Source organism: Manis pentadactyla, chromosome 8 (genome assembly GCF_030020395.1).
Source record: "Manis pentadactyla isolate mManPen7 chromosome 8, mManPen7.hap1, whole genome shotgun sequence".
Lineage (NCBI taxonomy): Eukaryota > Metazoa > Chordata > Mammalia > Pholidota > Manidae > Manis > Manis pentadactyla.
This window is the reverse complement of record NC_080026.1, coordinates 132,115,191-132,130,605: the sequence shown is the minus strand read 5'-3', so window position 1 is coordinate 132,130,605 and position 15,415 is coordinate 132,115,191. Positions and strand designations below refer to the sequence as shown.

General features: G+C 47.2%; 1 protein-coding gene across 1 annotated transcript; it reads right to left on the bottom strand.

Annotated features, from left to right (window-relative positions):
* Positions 1–5,043: 5,043 nt before the first annotated feature.
* Positions 5,044–8,866, bottom strand: LOC118919091 (carbohydrate-binding protein AQN-1-like). The gene is made up of 4 exons (XM_057505395.1): positions 8,784–8,866; positions 8,449–8,528; positions 6,613–6,748; positions 5,044–5,242 (listed from the first exon to the last, which is right to left on the bottom strand). The coding sequence occupies exons 1-4, from the start codon at positions 8,864–8,866 to the stop codon at positions 5,044–5,046; spliced, it is 498 nt and encodes a 165-aa protein (XP_057361378.1).
* Positions 8,867–15,415: the final 6,549 nt, after the last annotated feature.

Below are 15,415 nucleotides of genomic sequence, written 5' to 3'. Positions count from 1 at the left end.
AGTATAGCACACCACTTAAACAAAATGAGGGGCAAAATCATATGATCATCTCAAAAGAGGCAAGAAAAGCACCTGACAGAATCCAACATCATTTCATAAGAAAATCTTTCACAAAATTGCTATAGAAGGAATAAAAGCCATATATGACAAGCCCTCAACATATCATGCTTAATAGTTTCTCTAAAATCACGAACAAGACAGGGATGCCCAATCTCACCACTGCTATTCAACATCATACTGGAAGTACTAGCCAGAGAAATTAGGAAAGAAAAAGCAATAAAAGACATCCCAATCAGGAAGAAAAGCATAATTGTCTCTATTTGTAGATGACATGATCTCATATACATCGTACACCCTAAAGAGTCCCCAAAACTGTTAGAATAAACAATTTCAGTTAGAGGACACAAACTCAACATACAAAGTCAGTTGCATTCCAGTGTATTAACAAGAAACTACCTGAAAGAGAAATCCAAGCAGCAATGCCATTTACAATAGTACCACCACCAAGCAAAGTACTTAGGAAAAAACTGAACCAGGGAAATGAAAGACCTTTACACTGAAAACTGTAAGACATTGATGAAAGAGGTTAAAGAAGACACAAATAAATAGAAAGATGTCATATGTTCTGAGATGGGAAGAGTTACTACTATTAAACTATCCATTCTACCCAAGTAATCTACAGATTCCATGCAATCCCTATCAAAATTCAAATGGCATTTTTCACAGAATTAGACAAAACAACTCTAAAATTTCTCAAATAGTCAAATCAATATTGATAGAGAAGAAGAAAGCTGGAGACATCATATTTCCTGATTTTGAACTCTATTACAAAGTGACAGTAATCAAACAGTATGGTATTGGCATGAAAACCAACACACATAGCAATGGAACAGAACAGAGAGCCCAGAAATAAACCCACACATGTAAGATCAAGTAACCTTTGACAAGGGAGCCAAAATACACAATAGGAAGAAGATAGTCTTCCTATTGTGCCAGGAAAACTGGGTATCCACATGCAAAAAAATGAAACTGGACCCTTATCTCATATGACTCACACACAAAAAATCTCTAAATGGAATAAAGACTTAAAAGGAAGACCTCAAAATATAAAACAACCAGAAGAAAATGTAGGGAAAAAATTCCTTGCTTTTTTAAAGTGCCTTGATTTGGTGTTGGAAAATAATTTTTAGATATGGTATCAAAAGCACAGGCCACAAAAGCAAAAATAAACAAGTGTGAATACTCAAACTAAAATGTTCAGCACCGCAAAAGAAACAATCAACAAAATGTAAGGCAACTTACAGAATGGGAGAAAATTTTTGTAAACCACATATCTGATAAGGGGTTAATTTCCAAAGTATAAAAACTCAACAGAAAAAAACCCCCAAGTAGTCCCAATAATAAATGAACAAGGGACCTGAGTAGACATTTTTCCAAAGAAGACAAATACCCAACAGGTACATGAAAAAGTGCTCATAATCACTAATCAGGGAAATGTTAATCAAAACTACAATGAGGTATCACCTTACACCTGTTAGGATATTTATTATCAAAAAGATAAGAGATAACAAGTGTTGTTGAAGATGTGGAGAAAAGGAAACCCTTCTGTACTATTGGTGGGAGTGTAAACTGGAAAACGGTATAAGGTTCCTCAAAAAATTAAAAATAGAACTGCCATTGATCCGGCAATCCCACTTCTGGGTATTGTTGGGGAGGAAGAAGTTTCCTCTGGCCTTCAAGGTTTTTCTAGCTGGTCTAAGAACCAAATTGACATGAGACAGATAAACAGGAGAAAAAAACAAAATTTAATAGTATACAAACAGGGAAGCCATATGCATGGATTCCTAAGACAGTCAGGGAACATGAGGTCTATTTGTCATCCTGAACCGAGGAGAAGCGGTAAAGGTCTGAGACCTCAAAGGAAAAGGGAAGCAAGTCACAGAAATATGAAAAGGGTAAATGTCTGATAAACAAAACACCTCATGGGCCAGCAGAAACAATAGAGCACAGAGAAATTTCAACAGACTTAGCCACATTCCTTCCCTGTCTACCCCACCTAGTTTATAATATAGCTGCTATGGTGACAGCTCTCCTCCAGGAGCAGTTAGTTCGTCCCTCTAGATTCTTTTTATGCAGCCTTGGAGGTGGGATGGAAAGAGGTTAAAGTATCTTCCTGAGTCTTTTGATGGTTTCCAGCTCAAAACAATCTGCACATCACAATGGTCATCTTGGATGACCTGTTCTTGGTGCCTACAGTATATACCCAACAGAAGCAAAATCAGTACCTCAAAGAGATGTCTGGAGAGAGATCCATGTTCATTGCAGCATTATGCACACCAGCCAAGATATGGAAACAACATTAAGTTTCTGTCCATAGATGAGAGGATAAATATATGTATATATATATAAAATGGAATGCTATTCATATCATATATATAAAATGGAATCTTTTTTGGCCATAAAGAAGGAGATCCTGCCATCTGCAACAACATGATTAAAACTGCAGGGCCTAGTGCTAAGTGAAATAAGCCAGACACAAAAAGGCAAATACTATATTGTATCACTTACATGTGAAATCTGAAAAAAATAAGTCATCTCATAGAAACAGAATTGAGGGGTGGCTACCAGTGGGTGGAGGGAAATGGGGAGATGCTGGTCAGAGTACAAACTTTCAGTTTTAAGGTGAATAAGTTCTGAGGAGCTAATGGATAGCATGGTGACTATTAATAATACTATAGTATATACTTGAAATTTGCTAAGAGAGTATGTATTAAGTATTCTTACCTACCCCCCCACAATCAGAAAAAAAAGGTAACTGTGAAGTATAGATGAATTAACTTGATTGTGGTTATCAATTTACAACAAGTATGTATATCAAATCATCTTATTGTACACTTTAAATATACACAATTTCATTCATCAATTATACCTAAATAAAGCTTAGGGGGTGGAGGAATGAAATTAGAAAACCCGTCTGAAGTTCTTAGTGTAATTTGAGTATGGTGAATGCCTAGTCAAAGTTAACTGTCTGTTATCCACTCAATTGTTACCTTGTTTCTATCCTCAATTTGTTAATGAGTAAACCAAAGTCAAAAAGGTAAAAGGACTTAACCAAAAGCCACAGGGCAAGTATTTTTTCATCTCACTGGCTCTTTTTGCCTTGAATTTGATTTCACACGTTCTAATTCAAGACCACATGCGAGCTAACCGGAGCCAGGATTGGGCGGATAACATTGCAGTGTTTGAGGACCTGCAAGTATGCACCCTGGTCCCACGCTTCCTGTGCAGAGAACCCCAGCAAGAGGAAAAGGCTCATGTGGAGCAGGAGCAGCAAGCGAAAAGTGAGAAGATGCAGAAACGTTAGTACTAGGACTTGTTTTCTTCCATAAAATATCAGCTTCGAGCTCCAAGACAAACATCTGCAACCATTCAACTGTCTGGAGAGAGAAGCTTCGCTTCGTGTGTGGTTTGCAGGAACCAGATGCCTTTCATCCTGCTGTTCTCTAAGGCTTCTCCAGGAAGGGTGCCCTAGTGTAAGGTCCTGACAACCAGCTTTCTCGATTGTAATATTAAGTACCTGACATTAAGCTTTTGATTGCTGAGGTATCCGTTTCAAAGACATGCATCTCCAATAAACACGTGACCAGCCACACGACTGCATAAGGAGCCAGGCTGCCCATCCATGAGGTTCCCCTTGTAGAAAGCCTTGGGTGGTCTGGATAACTGATCACCTGAGTGGATTAGCCTTTTCCTTCCAGAACTTAATTCCTGATTTTATGTGTTACATTCACCACAAAGTGGACCCAAGAACTCTAGTCACCCCACCCTCGACCCCAGTAAAAGGGGAACCCAGCCCCACACTCTCACTCTACCTGAGGCCTTGCAGTGTGTCCCAGACCCAGGATTGTAATAAACCTTGTTTTTTCCAAGCTCCAGGGTGACTGTTGCTGAGGTTTGTGGGCATGTCTGTGGGGGCGGCCACTGGTCGTCGGGCCCAGGCGATGCCCACAGGCATTCGGAGCCCACAGCGTCACTCTGGATAGGCTGGGAACAAGCCAAAGGCCCTGAGCTCTCTGACCTATTTATCCTGTGACCACATTCGGGGGCACTCCATGCGGTTGGTTCCATCAGAGCCAAGACAACAAGCCAAGGCCTCCTCTGTCCCCAGAGGAGGAATCATGACCAACCATAAAGCAGCCGTCAGTCCCGACGATATGAAGTGTGTTCAGATGCTCAGTCCAAGCCCCTCTCTTCCTGAAACACTCAAGGGGCTGTGCGGAAGCACCTTCCCTGTGTTCACATTTCTTATGGTGCCTTATGCTCAGAACATTCTACTCTGGCCTCTCCAAACTTCCCATCCAGTAAGAACGGCATGAGCACCACCTGACTGTGAGGCTTTCTGAGACCCTTCCAGCCGAGCCTGGCACCTCATCTCTCAGTATCGGCGGCAGCCGCCGGCGCCTGAAGCGGGCACCCAGGGGCCTCTGCTTTCTGTGTGAGTGGCTTGCAGTCTGCACCTGAATGACAGGCCTCTTTGGGAGAGAGGGTGTGTGTTGTATACTTCACCACGTCACAAGGAGACAAATAACTTGTAGAAACCCAGACTGTAATCTGGTTCCATAAGTTAAGAGTTCCCCACTTATCATATACATAGTATGTACATATATATGTATAACACGCATTCTGTATCATGTATACTATGTACACTACACATGTTAAATACACTGGAAAACACCAAAGGGATTATAATGAGATCAATAAAAGAAAATTTTCAATACTAAGAGATATATGCCATATCATCAGGATGATACCTACAGTTTCAAAAAGAGATTTCATATAAGTCACCCAAACCCCAAGATGTGGGCATGCAGAAATGCTGGGACAGAACCTCTGTATGCTGGAGAGGGTCACGGGGGCACACTGACCATCCCTCGCCAGGTGATGGTCCAGTAGGACCTTGGTTCAACCTTATTCCTGCAGCAACACAACAGCCACATGCCCAGTGCCACATAGCCAGGCACAGAGAGGGGAGGGAACACCAGCCTACTTACCACCTGGATTGCCATAGTAATTTAATACACGGAAGAAAGAGGCTGGGGGGCCAGCATTTCTAGAGTACTTGATGGGCATGGCGTTGGAGGAAGATCGATAGACCACACCGAAACCTTCACAGAACTTCCCATAGGAACCAGATCCTGGGGGCCCGTTTTCGATTTCCAAATACTCTTCACTGCAAGTGAGGCTGTTGGGGCAGAGGGAAAGTGGCGCATGAGGGATTGGAATCACCGCTCTGCCTGCACCAGGGACTAGGCACAATCACACAGCTCTGTCCATATGTGTCAGGCCAGGCAGGGACAAGGGAAGGAGAATCATTCTCTCTTTTGATGAGGGCACAGCTGCCCCAGGATGGTCACTGCAGGATACTCAGACACAGGAAAAGGCAAGACAAGGAGGGGCATCCACCAGGACACACACGCAGGACCTTTCCTACCTGCTTTGCCTTTGGGCAGCCTGAGTCCTTCCTTGGTGCCAAGGACAGATCCAAAATCAATCTCAAAGGACAAAGGGAAATGAGGGGGAAATTCACAATAATCCATCCTTCTGAACCTCAGAGAAATGGCAGTGCAGAAATACCCGGCCCCTTGCCCCAGTGGCAAGGTTTGGGTGGATGGGCCAGGCCCTGTTTTTGAGATGGCGGCAGTCCCTAAGCCATCCTTCATCCCAGGGAGCACCTACACGAACTAGTGGGAATCCCAACCCCATAGCAGGTCTGGGCTGGCAGGGGCCCTCGGTCACCCAGATCTCAGCCATGTCTCGGCACCCATCATGAGCTGCGTGTGGCTGGGCTGGAACTGATGGGCATGCGGCTCCCATGTGAGAACCTTTGCAGACCGCCTGATGCAAAACTGCAGTGGCTCCTGCTGCATCAGAAATGCCCTGCGGCCTTACCGCTTCACTCACCCTTTCATTCATTCAGTCACTCAATCAGTCACTCGTTACTTAAAAAAATATTCCTTGAGCCATGAAGGAAAGACTCCCATCCAGTAGACACAAACATGGACACAGGCAAGGGCAACACGACACTGGACGGTCCGTCTAGAGTTTTGCACAGGGAGCAGATGGGGCTGAAATCAGAGAAGATTGCCCAGGTGGGAGGGAGTCAGAACAGGAGCTGTAGGTGCTGTGAAAAGTTAGTCCCCCAGCAAAATCGTGAAGTGTGAAACGGGGACCCAAGCAGCAGGAAGGGGAGTGGGTCAGGGGTCAAAGGTGTATCCCGGGCAGAGGGGAGAGTGTGAGCACAGCAGGGAGCTGCTACGAGGGCAGGTGTCCAGCCTCAGTGTGTGCTGGCTCAGCACAGGGAGGACGGGGGAGAAGGGGACAGAGGGACGGGATACCCACTGGCCACCACGCAGGCATTACAAAGCCACACAAGGGCTACCTTATCCAGAGGTGAGGGAGCCATGGAAGGGGCTCAGCCTGCCGTGAAATGGGTCAGAGCGTGTTTTGCATGTGTGTGGAGGCTGGTGGAGATGGTCCACCTGGAAGAGGACTACGTGGGCCGCTCACGTAAAACTACAACATCGGACAGAAGACTCACGTCCTGAACCTCACCTGACGTAGGGTAATGCCAGCAGAATTTTGTGACCTGGGTGCACCTGGATGGTCCAGACACAAAGTGTTTCAGGCCCGATGTAGTTGTAGAACCTGCCAGTCAGGTTTGTGAAGACACCTCCACAGTCACTATACACTAGAAAGAGAAGAAAAGGAATGCAGATCCCCTATGGAGGCCCTGCCCCAGGAAGAGCGGGGCCGCCCTGGGCCCACACCGTGCCGACCCTCCGGCCCTCACGGTCCCACGATCGCATCCCAACCGCGATGACCCACACCCCGTGGCCCACAAGCAAGGTGGGCGTTTAGGCCCGACTCTCCCCGCAGCCCTCTCAGGGACCCCTAGCCGTGAACCCGAATCGTCCTGAGGAGGGACAGAAGCTGCTCGACACCTGGCTAGCACCACGGGTCTGACGACCAGGAGCCACGCACCCGGGAGCAGGAAGGCGGCACCCACAGCTCACTCCGCGCCCCTGAAGCTGCCCTCGCAGGACGGGCCTGGGCAACGGCAGGCAGGCAGTCCTGCCCCAGGGGCCTGACCCTCACCCTCCCGAGGAGCCCTCACTGTGACCCTGCAGGACCCGGGGCCGAGACCCTGCTCAGTGAGGCCTCCGCATCCAAACTGTAAGTAGGATAAAATCAGACCTTTGTCGGGGCCGTTTGGGGTCAAATGTGTTCATGTGGGTGACCTGCGGGGACAGTAGCTGGACCCGGACACCCCGACGTAAACCAGCCAGTCCACAAGGGCCTGGGTCCCCAGGAGACTCCTCTTCCCTCCACCCGCCTCCCCACGCTGCGGCCTTCCCCGTGCCCTCGATGCCCTCAGTTCTGACACTGAGGTGGTGACACCTCAGCTCAGCATCCTCCCGCCTTCTGGAGGGGCCTCCATCCTGGGGGGCCTGAGCTGGTGGGAGGCAGCTCCCTCCCCTGCCAGGCGAGGCTGCGCGCACAGGAGGCCCCAGCAGGCTGCCTGGGTGCAGAGGGAGGGCAGTGGCTGGGAGGGGACCCGGAGGCAGGGGAGAGGGTTGAGGGACTGCTCCGGCTGAAAAGGACCATCCAGGTCAGGCACTCCACGTTCTCCTGCCAAAAAGATGTCGCCGGCACATTTCATTCCCATGTGCAGAAGCCACTGGGACTCCAACCCTGATGCACAGTCCTGGGGGAGGGGCAGGGGAGTAATGCCGTGTGCGCACTTACCCTCTGGACGCTGAGTGGACGCCAGCATGGCTGAAAAGACACCAAAACAGGAAAACACAAGGAGCACGTGATGTCACTGCTCCAGACCAGGAGACTGGACGACACGCACAGGTGCTGAGCAGTGCAGGGCCAAGGGTGGCACCGAGCACCCGGGGAGGGACCTTGCTGTCCCCACCCCTGGCACAGCCTGGTCCCACAGGGCAGAGCAGAACGAACAGCTGCCCTCGGCAGGCGAAGACTGGCTCACTCGGTGCTTTCACCTGTGTCTACGATGAGCCCAGCGAGGGGACGGGGATCCCGCTCCTGAGCCCAGTCAGGGAAGGCAGCTCTGAGAAGCTCACCAACTTCCCCAGGGCCCTGGGATCGCCCAGGATTAAGTCTGAAAACCTCTTCTCCCAGGAAGCCTCTCAGTCCTGCCTCACCTACACAGTGGTCACCCTCACAGCACCTGAGCTCTGCTTGAAAACACTGTAATGGGACCAGGGATCGATGGGATCCCTGCTGGCAGCTGCCCTTTGCTCCTGAGCATCCTGAGCTACTCTTGCTGCCGTGTGGCCCTGCCCGGGGCTCGTGCACAGCACCCCATCACTGTGGGGCTTCTCCTGCGCCCCTGTTCCCCTTGCCTCAGATGCCCGCTCCCACCTCCCAAGTAGCCGCAGGTGATTCTCCTCTGGAACAACTGTGCTGAGCCCGGCACGACCCCGGCAGGGCCCAGGGTAAGGCTGTGAGGCAGCAGGGCAGCAGGGAGGCAGGGAGGCCCACCAGACACGTGACAGACAAGACACCAGAGCCCAGAAAATCTTTACAATGATTTGGCCTCAGCACAGGGACTGTGCTGTCCCCTCCTCCCATTTGTCCCCTCCTCCTCCAGCCTAAGGGTGAGCCTGGCATCCTGTAGGAGGGCAGTGCCTTGCAGGCTGTCACCCACGAGGCCCAGGTCAGCAGCAAGCAAACCGTGCAGAGCCTCTTAGCTGAACGGGGAGCCCAGGAAAGGGGCTGGTGGCCGTGCGTTACCTGTGCTGAGCAGCAAGGCCCACGTGCAGGCGCCGGACAGCCTCATGGGGGCGGTTGGCACAGCCTCAGGAGTGTCCTTGGCCCTGGAGGCCGGGCCTATATAGAGGCAGCTCCTGAAACCTGATCCCCTGGTTCCTCTGAGCCGAGGCCAGCAGGGCTCAGGGCCACGGCTGCTGCAGGGCCCCAGCTCCTCCAGGGCAGCCTGGCCTCCTGCTGGGCACCACCCGTGTGGTGCCAGGACTCCTGCTCACCTATACTGAGAACGTGGCTGGGTTCTCGGCCTCCTGTCCGATCTCTGGTCCTGGATGAGGAGTGACAAGTGGGCCCCAGAGGGAGGTGGTGGTGGCTGCTGTGCACTCGCCGCCATGCTGAGGGTGAGGCCAGCCCTCAAGGGAGGCAGAGCAAGGGAATGGGGGGACGCAAGTGCCGAGCCCCTGGAGATGTCAGCCCCGCAGCAGCACACGTCCTGTAAAGCAGGCAACATCTGTCCTTGCTGTGCAAGGCAATTTGAGGTGGGCTTTCTGTCACGTGCAGCACAAAGCAACCTCAGTCCTCCAAGGTCTCCTGAATCCCAGAAGATAAGTGCTTGCCCCGTGGGGAGTCTTAGAAGAACAGCAGTCTATCTTGTGTTTGAGCCTCCAAGCCGAGCAGACCTGCACCGGCCCTTCGCTTTTGGCAATTCCAAACAGCTTGGACATGTTTTTGCACAGAGCCCTTTCTTTCCAAGTCCTCCTGACCAAATGTTAGCTTCAGCCTCTCTGACGCCCTTTGGCATCTATGCAGCCCTGCTACTTCAGTGGGGGCCTCACCGAAACCTCTCCAAGCCAGCCAAAACCCTGTGAAAACACAACCCAGCCAATATGAAAAGTGATCAGAGGGCAACATGCAAAATACCACACTTGGAAAACCCATCCTGAAACTTTACATAAGAGGACTCTTAATAATTTACACTCCGGTGATTGTTCTTACCCTCTTAGAACATTCAAGGAAATCATGACACACACATGGAACCTAGGACTGCAGTTTCTCACCTTCAACTGCTGTTTCACATTCACATTGCAACAAAGAACCACAGTGCCACCTAAGTAGTAACACTGCTGCATCTGTACACATTACAGTGTGTCACTCTTTGTAAGTTTATGTGATGGTTATCCTTAAGTTGATGTGGTGTTGCTTCTCAATATTATATTTTGTGATATTAATACACGTCAATAGAAATCACTCTAGGTCCTTCATTTTAACTGCTGTAAAGTGTACCATTGCATGAAATCATCTCACATTCATTTACCCACTTCCCTGTTGATGGATATTTATACAGTCTTAGATTATTTGTCAGTGGCATAAGGTAAGATAATACTTCTAGCTGTCTGTGCTTGTGCCCGTGGTATGGCAGGCTGATCAGCAAGGCTTCATGACTCTCCCTAATGGGGGATCCGTACAGTTTCTCTGCACTAGGTTTAATTTCTATTCCTTTCCAAAACTGTCTTGGCTATTCTCCAACCTTTCTTCTTCAAATGAGTTTTGGATTCTCTTGTCAAATTCTAGGAAACATGATTTTGGTTGGAAATGCCCTAAATTAATAAATTTGGTGAGAATTGACATTTTCATGGTATCAAGACTTTTGAACCATTTACATTTATGTCTCTCCATTTCATCACATTTCTCTTAGGGTTTTCAATGCCAAGTTTTTTTCAGTTTTCTGCATAGAAACCTGATGTACTAATTGGTTCTTACAATTAGAAGCCTTATTCTTTTTCACTCATTGATCCAGCAACCCTTATCTAATATTACTTGCTATAATTTGCTCATAATCTTACATTTTCAGTATGTGTCATACTGGCTGAAAATAAGGGTAGTTTTAGTTCTTTTTGCCAATTCTTAAAACCTCTACTTCTTTTTCTTGTGGAGAAAAAGGCTAAATTGGCCAAATCCTCCATTACAGTGTTTGCCAAGGGTGACGACAGCCATTCTGTTCAGCTCTTATCTTAGTGGAATGGCTTCTAAAGTCTCAACTGTAATTTGAGGTCTTTTATAGTTGTGCTGTATGACATTGAGCTTGTTCCTTCAAAGACTAGTTGCTAATAGATGCTTTATGCATCATTAATAGCTCTTGAATTTTGTTGAATTTGTTTCTGGGTCCATTGAGTTATTAGTATGGATTTTGGTGTTTATTTTGTTATTATAGAAATTACATTAACAGGTTTTCTGAGTTTGAATTATCTTTGCATCCTGGGGTAAATCTTTAGGTTTTAAGAATTTTTTTATGCTTATTCAGTTTCTAATTCTGTCCTATTCTATTTGATTTTATCTTATGTTTGCATCTATGTGCATAAATTAGATTGTCTAAAATTTCCTTTCCTGTACTGTCCTTGCCCGTTATGCATATCAGATTATGATTATATCAGATGGTTCTAAATTTGTAACATGAGTGGGTAGCCTTGTCACTTCCTTTAAGATGTTTTAGATAAGGTAAAGATTACTGAAGACAATGATATTTCCTTGTAAAACTGTCTAGAACTGTGATCTTTGGGAACAAAAAAATTTTGATAACTAATTCCATTTTTTGAGGTCTCATTCTGGTTCCATTGATCTGTTTGTTTATTCCTTCACCAATACCACCCTGTTGATTTCTGCAGCTGTGTACAAAGTCTTGTAGTCACAAAGTGTCAGTCTTATGATTTTCTTCTTCTTTTCCAATATGTTGTTAGCTAATCTGAATGTTTTGCCTCTCCATACAGAGTTTAGAAACAGCTTGCTGATATTCCCAAAATGACTTACTGAGAGTTTGGAAGCTATTACACTGATAAAGGTGGGAAGGACCCAAATCTCTGAGTCTTTCTATCCAGGAACAGGGGAAGTTTCTTCATTTATTCAGGTATCCTTAGATTTCATTCATCCACATTTGATGGTAGTTCTCCTATACATTGAGTAGAAATTTTGTTTGAATAATATCTAAGTATTTCATGTTGGGTATTGCTAATGTAAATTGTATTGTGGGGGTTTTTTTGTTGTTTTTTTTTTTACTTTCAATTCTTCTTGTTCATTGCTGATATACAGGAAAGTGATTAACTTTTATAAGTTAACCTTTTCTCTTTCCACCTTGCTATCATCATGCATTAGTTTCAAGAAGTTTCTTTATTTTTTTGACAATTCCTTCCAATATTCTCTGATATGATCCTGTCATCTCTCAACAAAGAGTTTATTTCTTCCTTACCCATCTGTGTACTCTTCATTTACTTTTCTTGTCTTATTACATACTAGAAACAAAATCTTCCAGTATGATATCAACTGGAGTGGTGAGAGGGGATGTTCTTGCCTCATACCTGATCTTAATGGAAAGTGTTACTTTGTCATCATTAAATATGAACTTAGTTGTAAGATTTTATAGACATTCTTTATCAAGTTGATGAACTCTATTCCTAGGTTAGTAAACATTTTTGTCATGAATGGGTGTTGAGTGTCAAATGCTTTTCATGCATCTATTGGTTCAATCATATGAATTTTCTTATTCAGCCTATTGAGGTGATGAATTGCAAAAGTTGACTTTTCAATGTTGGACCAGTCTTGCATACCCCTATTAATCCCAGGTAATCCTGGTGTATATTTGTTTATATAAAGTGTTGGATACAATAGGCTAATATTTTCTTGAGGACTTTTTAATCTATGTTCCTGAGAAATTTGGTCTGTAGTTTTCTTTTCTGGTAATGTTTTTGTCTGAATTTGGTATTAGGGCAGTGCTGACCTCACAGAATGAGTTAGGAACTATTTCCTTTGCTTCTATCCTCTGGAAGAGATTGTAGAGAACGATGAAACATTTGATAGGATTCACCAGTAAACTACTGTGGGCCTGATTTGGGAGGTTTTTAAAGTGACTCAATTTCCTCAATAGATATGGACCTGTTTACAGATTGTCTAATTCTCCTTGTGTCAGTTTTGGCAGATTGTGACTTTCAAGGAATTGGTTCTCTTCTTCTTGGTTTTCTTATTTGTGGGCATAGACTTGATCCTCAGATGCCTTCATTATCCTTTTAATTGCCATAGCATCTGTAGTGAAGTCCCCTCTTTCATTTTCATATTGGGGATTTCTGCTTTCTCCTTCTTCCTGTTAGCCTGGCTGGAGTATAATCAATTTCATTGATATTTTCATAGAACCAGATTTTGGTTTCATTGATCTTCTCTACGGATTTCCTGTATTGATTTCACTGATCTCTGTTCTAGTTATTATTTCTTTTCTTCTGTTAGTTTGGATTAATTTTTCTTTCCCTAGTTTCTAAAGTGGAAATATAGATTTTGAGTTTAGCTGTTCCTTCTTCCTAATGTGTGCATTCAAGGCTATGAGTTTCCCTCTAAGTATGCTTTCACTGCATCCCATTCTTTCCTCTTTGAACTAGACCTACGCTCCAGAGAAGTCAATCCAGGAGCCAGCCTTCCTTCCGGAATCTCTTTCTGACACAGACTTCCTCTTACTACCGGATCCTGTGACTCGCAGTCCACTAGGTGCCCTGCCCACTACAGAGACTTTCCCTTTTCCATTTCTCCTGAAAGTTGGAGATGTCATTACTCCTCACACCTTGGAGAGTGAACAATGAGTACATTCTCAGCAGATCCTCAAATGGTGCTTGAAGATATCTTGCAAACCACTCCAAACACACTGGCCCACCCACCCACACATGAAGGCCCTAGTGCTTTTGTAACTCAGGGTCTCAGCTGAGTCCTGAGTAAAACCTTAAGACTCCTCACTCACCTGATCTCTGCTTCTAGAGACCAAAATCAGTCAACTGACCCATCAACACTACCTAAGTCAAGGACAGTCCCAAGTCCTGTACATGGGGCCCAAGGGAGGTAGAAGCCGCCAGGAACGCTGCAGCTTGGCCTGGTCTGCTGACCTAGGCACATCTGCTCTGTTGTCCTCAGTGGTTATGCTAGTAACCTGGATCTTATTCCCTGTAGCCATGGTCCCCAGAGGGCAGGGTGTTGGAGACTGAAGGTGTACCCAGGACATGGGACTTGCAGTGCTAAAACCAGCGAGGTCACAGGAAAATAATGAAGAGTCGGTCCAGTATCAGGGTTAAGGGTAGTATATATGAGCATTCAGTGGTCAAAAGAGAGGGGACAGATTTTTTTATTGGCCAGATGGCCAACCCCATGCAACAGGATCAGCCAGGTCTCCTGCAAAATGTAACAGGAGAGGATTCCACAACACCTTACAGGGTCCATTTTTGGGAGCTTCCTAACCCCTCCCACAAATACCACTTCTCTCCTAACCTCACAGAGGGGGCCCCATGGGACACAGGTAAGACCCACTACGGGTCCCTGTCATCCTGTTTCCCCTGATGAGCTCCTGGCATTCCCAGTCTCCATCCTGGCCCCCTTTCCACCACTAACAAGAAGAGCCTGAGCTTAGCCCTACCCAGCACCCCAGGCCAGCCTTGGCTGTCCTACATCTATTTCCTAGGTCCTACGTCCACCTTTGCCACCTACCGCCCTGTGTGGAGAAGGCTGTAATGGTCAGAAGGTGGAGGAGGCAGATCGACGGGGAGAGTCTAACCCCATCACACAGGGGAAAGCCTGTGTGCCTGCTTACAGCACGTGACCCAGAAGAGCCCCCAGTTCCGTGAATGGAGGATGGCAGGAGGTGTGGCAGCCTCTCTGTTCCCTCTGCCCCGGCACTCACCTCCACGCTCCGCAGAATGACTGTGACTCAGCTCAGCGCCACTCGAGGCTCGGACTCTCCCGCTCCTTCCAGGGGAAGCCCCAGGCTCAGCCCTCCTGTCGCCCAAAGCCAGGGGCCCCCACAGGACTCCCTCAGTCAGTCCTGGAGCTTCGGCCTCTGGAGACTCTCTCACACAGATGCTCGTCTCTGATGTGTCCCTGTGCAGTTCCCCTTCCCGGAGCACAGGCAGTAATGGCTCTTGGCTACATACAGGCATAGAGCCCCAGGGGAAACGCAACTGTCCCCCGGGAGACCTCAGGACCGAGACCCCAAGCTGGAGCAGAGAGGCTTCCAACGTCCTCTTGGCTAAAAGGGGCAGGAGAAGGCGTGGGGTGCTGGGATTAGGCAGGGGGAAATGTGTGGGGCCTCCAGGTTACCTGTGCCATCCCATGCCTCCTGCCTCATTGTCCCTGATCTGCACCTGGACACCTTTGCTGTCTTAGGGGCTGTGAGCAGGCCCAGGACCACAGTATTGCCCACCTGGGCTCACATGGACCGGGCTTCCCCCAGAGCCTGAGGGTGCTCTGGTGGTGCCTCCTCAACCAGGCAACATGGATACCACGCTTACTGAAATACAGATTCCCGTAAGATGTAATGCTGCAGGGAATTTCAGGATAGCTGAGACAGACAGAGGGATTTGCCAAGTCCTCTAGGGGATTTATCTCTTTCTAGGTGAACTGTGAGCAGTGCTGGGTTGTGAAATATTTAACAACAATTCTGATTTCCGAGTTCGGGGACCTCTGTTTCGTGGCATGATTTCTGTGGTACAAATCCTCCCACTTTGCTGATTTCATGCTATCAACTTAATGTCACTGAACATTAAGTTGGGGAGAGATTGCTCCCCCCAGGCACCGTGAGGGCACCCTCAGGCTCTGTCAGTCC

Excerpts from the sequence above, each read along its gene's own strand:
- LOC118919091 (XM_057505395.1), bottom strand. The coding sequence starts at position 8,866 with ATGAGGCTGTCCGGCGCCTGCACGTGGGCCTTGCTGCTCAGCACAGGT. Across the intron at positions 6,749-8,448 it reads CACCTGCGGCTACTTGGGAG|TGTATAGTGACTGTGGAGGT; the intron begins GTGGGAGCGGGC and ends TTCTCTTTCTAG. Across the intron at positions 5,243-6,612 it reads CTGGCATTACCCTACGTCAG|CCTCACTTGCAGTGAAGAGT; the intron begins GTGAGGTTCAGG and ends CTGCCCCAACAG.